General features: G+C 35.1%; 1 protein-coding gene across 1 annotated transcript in view; it reads right to left on the bottom strand.

The window, feature by feature from the left end:
- The window catches only part of LOC102583584 (methionine--tRNA ligase, cytoplasmic-like), a 10,213-nt gene extending 4,315 nt beyond the window's left edge, over window positions 1-5,898 (bottom strand). The window contains exons 1-10 of the mRNA XM_006361568.2: window positions 5,659-5,898; window positions 5,421-5,565; window positions 4,450-4,603; window positions 4,127-4,282; window positions 3,597-3,827; window positions 3,243-3,386; window positions 1,348-1,438; window positions 1,099-1,205; window positions 885-999; window positions 97-215 (exon numbers count right to left, since the gene is read on the bottom strand). Of these exons, the coding sequence (XP_006361630.1) occupies window positions 97-215; window positions 885-999; window positions 1,099-1,205; window positions 1,348-1,438; window positions 3,243-3,386; window positions 3,597-3,827; window positions 4,127-4,282; window positions 4,450-4,603; window positions 5,421-5,565; window positions 5,659-5,803 (1,407 nt within the window). The 5' untranslated portion in view covers window positions 5,804-5,898. The remainder of the gene's footprint in view (window positions 1-96; window positions 216-884; window positions 1,000-1,098; window positions 1,206-1,347; window positions 1,439-3,242; window positions 3,387-3,596; window positions 3,828-4,126; window positions 4,283-4,449; window positions 4,604-5,420; window positions 5,566-5,658) is intronic.
- Window positions 5,899-6,479: the final 581 nt, after the last annotated feature.

Here is a 6,479-nt window from a genome sequence, read left to right as displayed (position 1 = left end):
GTGGGGGTGGGGAGAGGGGGGGGGGGGGGGGGGGGGGGAATCAGAAATGAGTTCCATTTCACTAGAACTGGAAAAAAAGTACAGTTTTGTGGTTACCTTCTCCATGGCTTCTATATATTGTTCCACATAATTTCCAACTTTTTCACCTAAGGCCTTAGTTAAAGGGTGTGATTCAGCTCCTTCAGGGTTGGGAATTATGGAACCATAACCTGAAGCTGTACAACATTTTCATAAGATCTGTTAGATTTTCAATTAGAAAAGGACTGGATTATTTCCAGTTAACACTCCAGAAGCAAAACAAAAAACAAATATCAGTTCCCTTTTTATCTTTTTCTAGCTAAAGCAAGAATCTTCCCTTTTGAGTTATCCTTATGAATATACTAGTAACAAGATTATTTTTTTAATCAGTGACCAACAACAAGATATTTCCAAAGTAAACATGAAGGAACCAAGACACTTATCCAATGAGAAACAACTTTCTGCCAAGAAACTTTTCCCCTTTTTATCTTTCTAAGGAAGAACAAGAAATATTTCCTTTCAATTTTGTCATCTCAATGATAAACTAGCATAACACTTCAAGGTGCTAGGTAGATTATTTTGTTGATTCACAAGAAAGAGAAACAATAATTTTCATCAATCAACCAGACAAGGAGTCAATTAGACAATACAGTAACAGAAAAGCATGAAACAGCATAACAAACCATGTCGTCTAATACATGAATCAGAGTTACTGGTGAAATAAACACAGATGAAATAAACTGCCAAAGCTTGCTATTGTCTAAATGTATTAAGCCAAACCGACACAGAACTAGCTGACAACAGAAAAAGCATATCAAGAGGGGAGACTACGTAAATATCTCATAGAAGACATCTAGCAGACATACCCGGATCTTTTGCAATGAAACTCAGGACTCTATTGACGAAATTGCCTAAGTTGTTTAGCAACTCGCTGTTTAACTTTGCTTGTAAATCCACCCAACTAAACAAAGTGTCTGACACCTATAATAACTGATATCCATTAGTGATCATACCAGCATAAAAGAACATACAGAATATGGATTTATCAGGCAACAGAAATTAAAACTGCCAAGACCCCACCTCTGGCCTGTTTGTCAGCAAGTAATATCTCCAAACTTCTACAGGAATGTTCGTCTCTTTTGCGTCATTACCAAATACTCCTACGCCCTTGCTCTTTGAGAATTTGCCTGATTATGACAACCAATATATTAGAAGTTAAATTTTCAAATCAGAAAAGAAGTAATTCTGTAGTACGAACTGTGGTACCAATATACTAAGTCCCAAGCAGCATTAACATTTGGAAAATTCACAGCCTTATTTCCAACTAACCTGCTTCATAGTTCAAGTATTCTGTTACACTAATAGTCTTCATAAGAGTCCAGTTTTCACGAGTTCCAAGAAGCGTAGATGGGAAAATCACCTGGAAAATACAACATTTGTTTTCTTATGTGCAATAGCTGCTTATAGAAATAATATCACTATGGTTAAGCTTATACAACATAGCAACTGAGCAGGATAATTCGTGACAATAGGACTCCTAAGCATATTTGTCCAAATCGATCAATCAATTAATCAACCATGCTTCAATTTTAAATTAGGCAGGCAGAACTATATGCTTTCTCTTTATCCATTATGCTCTTTTCAGTTCCATTCATCTAATATAAACTAATTTGTCTGAAGTGACAGATCAGGGGATCTCTAAAACTAGAGATCTTCCGAATCTAATACTTAACCCTACAAGGACACATCCCAGTCTCTAAGAAACTCTAAATCTTTTTAAGTATAATAGTTTGCTGTCCCAAATGAGGGTTGTGCATAATTTTTTGATAGCTTTCTGTCAGGTAATAGGCATTGCCTTGTCATCTGATTCATTGGGGATATTAGTACATAGCATTATATATTCAGCACTAGTATGAATTCAGATTATTATTTTTGGATAAGGTAGTAAGAATACAATTTTTTAGAAAATTGAGAAATCCGCAATTCCATCTTGAAACTCAGTGGAATAATGGACCCGTCCCTCTACCTTCCACCATTTAAATATTCAACTTGGTTTACAAGCAAGACTTCAAACTCATGAAGTGCTTCAATCCACTACTTATTCAAACTCATGACAGTTAGAAATCTGCTTCTTATCTCTATAAATAACATGTTTATATTGAAAGCTATCTATCTCTGTCATGACACAATATAAATGAACATTTATTAACACCATGAAAATGACGACTGAACATCTTCTAATTCTCCTAAACTGAAACTTGAGTAACCTCCATCAAAGACATCTCACATGCAAGACTTCAATTGGTATCCAGACTTCTTTTGCTGAACAACATTTCCGTAAATGAACAAATCAACATAGTTTATTCAAAAATAAGGTGCTGTCTCATCATGTCATGTGATAATATTCACTAGGCAATGTATGTATTATTATAATTAATAGTTTTTAATAATGTCGGTGCCTTCACCAGATAGCGTGCACCTTGACAAATCCGGCAGTTTACTCATCTTATTGTTATTTTAGAAGTGTGCCCAGCATTTAAGAATGTCCTAGATAGAACTACATAATTTGATTCCTTCTCAACAAATATATGAATCAATATCATTGCCAAAAAAAATAAATATGAATTAATCAATATGGATGGAGGTAATAAAATACAACATCAATTCAATGGAACCTTGGTCCTTAACAAAAAGGAAAAATGACTTCTATGTTAGCAAAACCCCTATATTAGTAACAGCTTCACTTTTTCATTATAGAAGAACCGATGATTGAGCCCTTCCACAGCAGACACTCAATGCCAATCAAGAATAAATAAAAATAGAAGGAAAAGATTCAAAACAGAGTTCTCTCTTGAATTTCAATGTGTGGTCAATTTCTTTCTTCTTTCTTCTTTTTCGTTATCCTATGTAAACTTTGTCATGCTCTACAGTCAAATAGAGAATTTAAATATGTAAATGCCAAGCCGCTAGTAATGTTCCAGAGAAAGGTAGCCCAAAGATAATGCAAGAGTATTACACAATTATCAAGTTTCTAAGTTGATGTCTATCGGTCTTTACTTCTCTCTTGGTCAGGTCTAAAGGGTCAAGGGGCAAACACAATCTCAGCACCATAATTTGTCTTCATTATCCGTCATACAAAGTACTGTAACTTGACTTCGTAGTATTCAACTTCCTTTTTACCACCAAAAAGATGATGAAACTTTTACGGAGTTCCTGAAACTTACAGTGTGAAAAGGCACATTATCTTTGCCCATAAACTGATAGAGCTCCACATTCTCTGGATTCTTCCACCACTTCTCCCACTCAGTTGTGTAGCATGAGGTTATAGATACATATCCAATAGGAGCATCAAACCACACGTAAAAAACCTAATTACAAATAGACCAACAAATAACATCATTAAGCAAATATAAATGGTATTGAACAATAAAGGAGAATTTTGCTGCTTCAAATTATGCCAGCGCATGAATTGGTAACAGCAAGTGGGCTAATTATCAGTAAAAGTAACAAACCGTGACCAACTATTGTTTAGCTAGAAAGAAATAACAAGTTACAACTAACAGTTTTGCTCAATCAACCTTGTCCTTATATTTTTCATGTGGAACTGGAACCCCCCATTTCAAGTCTCTAGTTATACACCTTGGCTTCAGTCCTTCTCTAAGCCAAGCATATGTAGTGTGGATAGCATTCTGACTCCATCCCCCAGCCACTGACAGGTCGTTGACATATGCTTCTAATTCATCCTTCAGCAAAGGGAGCTCAAGAAACAAATGATCTGTATCTCGGATGCATGGGGTGTTACGGCAAACCTGTAGAGTAAGCAAGCTAAGCGTTCAGTAATAAGTAAACCATTACCACATTCATGTATTGTTAATCCAACATGCTTTAAGTCCTTAGAGTTTTGGTATTTTAAAATTTCCAAATACAAGTTGTTTAACCTTTGTCACAAGTAAGTCAAGTCTCTTGGCAAAGGAATACTCACTTTTATAAGAAACTAGATGATGAGAAGTATATTTCAGAAGTATTTTTTTAACAACCAGATGATGAGAAGAATTAGAACTATACTGTATTAAGAAATACACATCTGGAACAAAGAGGACAAGCAAACCTTGCATCTTGGATCCTTCAATTCAGTGGGATTTAAGAGCTTCCCACACTTCTCACATTGATCTCCTCTTGCAGAATCATAGTTGCAACCTGGTGTCGGGCAGCTACCCTCAACAAGCCGGTCAGCCAAAAACTTTTTGCATGTCTCACAGTACGGCTGTGAAATAAACTTAGCTTCAGTAATAAATATGTCAAATTTGATGCATCAATAGGGTTTGTACAAATTCAATCTATGAGATATTTTAACCCAGAGCTTGAGGCCTGACAATAGCAGTGCAGAACCAAGCTGCTACCAGAAAATAGTACATATTAAGAATTATATACCTGTTGCATGGTGTTCTCGGAGAGCCAATTATTCTCCCAGAGTTTTTTGAAGATCGCCTGACAAACTTCGGTCTGTTGCGGAGTTGATGTGCGTCCAAAGTGATCGAAGCTTATATCAAACCATTTATACACTTCTCTATGGATTACATGATATCTGCAAAACCAAGAAAATGAAGGAAGGAATTGAGAACAAGGCATGCATGTTTAGCTCCAGTGATTGGGAAGAACGGTCACCACAAAATTTAACCGTTTATAACAACATAAAGTGAAAGGATTAATTTGCAAGAATTTAGGGAAAAAGAATGTCAAACTATTATTACTATTATTATTGTTATTATTACTATACTACTATTATTTTGAGTCAAAGAACTCCCCTTCCCTCATTTTTGTTATACAGAGACAACTGTTGAAGCTGATGAGGACCTTATCAGTTAGAGTGAGTGAAAAGGACAGCACAGATGAGCCCGCATTTGTTCCGGTACATGGAGATTCTTTACCATTTGTCATGGTTTTTTTTTAAAAACTCTAAGAGTTGCTTCATTAGTCAGTATTGCGAGTACTTACGTTGTCACGACATTTGTAAGTTTATTTAGATTTCTTGAAGTTTAAGGCTGTGATGAACATATGAACTCAATTATGTTGTGTTACGTATGATTGACTAGTAATGGTTATTAACTTATTACACCACCACCCCAATCCTAATTAATTTGGCACCATTCATTCTTTCTTCTTCTTCCCTCTGTTTTCCATTTTCTGCCCAATATTTTGTTCTCATTTTTCAGTCCATTTATTTTATTTTCTACCCAGTTCAGTTTAGGTGTATTTTTTGCCAATAAACAGATTTTTTTTTTTGAAATGAAAGAGGCCCAAAAGGATGGATTGTAAACAGCTCTTCATATTGCAATTCGAACTAGATTGTGATTAAGGCACACTAATTAATTGAGATCTAATATCAAAGAAAAACGAATTACTTGTCACAAATTTGCTTGGGAGTACAGTTCTCTTCCAAGGCTTTAGTCTCTGTAGCTGTGCCATATTCATCAGTACCACACATGTATATGGTATTGTAATCCCGAAGTCTACAGTATCTCGCGAAGACATCCGCACTCAACACACCTACAACAGCACAAAGAAACCATAATTTGAATATAAAATCAATATCAAAAACAGCGAAGAGAGGGAAAAGGAGGATTGAATTATTGTGATTACTTCCGATGATGTTTCCGAGATGAGGAACGTTGTTGACATACGGCAAAGCGCTTGTGATGAGGATGTTTCTTTTGCCGGGAATCGGAAGTTTGGGAGAGGCCGGCGGGAGATTGTCACCGTTGCCGGCGGTGGAGAAATCGCCCATCTCAGATAAGTTTCCGGCTAGGGTTTTAGATGACAGTATTTTTGGTTGGATTGCTTTTGTTAGAGGATGTTTGGAGTGCTTAAGAGTTAACCAACTTTTAAAATTTTGATTTATAAAATTGTTTGACAAATATATAAAAATAATTTAAAATAAGTAAAAAAAAAAGACGTAAAATAAGTTAAATGTTTGACAAGTTAAAAAATAATCTAAAATAAATTTAAAATGACTTAAAATAAATTAAAAATTAAAAGTAGGTTTTGATAAGGAAATGCATGGATAGTGATTAGTGTGGTGGTGTGATAGCTTATTTATGAATAGTTTCAAGAGAGGCAGAGATAAGTTGAAGAAGTATTGGGAAAAAGTAATTATATATGACATAGTGCAGTTTCAGCGTACGGAAGACGTGACCTTAGATAGGAGACTAAGAGGGATATGAATTAAGATAGAATGTTAGTAGATAGTTGAGTACTGTAGTCTCGCTTATCCTTCAATACTAATAGTCGTAGTATTACTCTTGTTCCTTTGATTTCTATTACTATATATTATCCTCTCTAATTCATTTATCATTATTGTTCGTTTTTTTATCATGTCTTGTGTAATGTTTTATCTTGATTTCTTCACTCTTACTATTCTTGCAACTTCAGTCATGCATATCTGAAATTGTTCTCGAATGAGA

Source organism: Solanum tuberosum, unplaced genomic scaffold (assembly GCF_000226075.1).
Source record: "Solanum tuberosum cultivar DM 1-3 516 R44 unplaced genomic scaffold, SolTub_3.0 scf00358, whole genome shotgun sequence".
NCBI lineage: Eukaryota > Viridiplantae > Streptophyta > Magnoliopsida > Solanales > Solanaceae > Solanum > Solanum tuberosum.
Note: the sequence above shows the minus strand (reverse complement) of the source record. Positions and strands in the feature narration are given on the sequence as shown.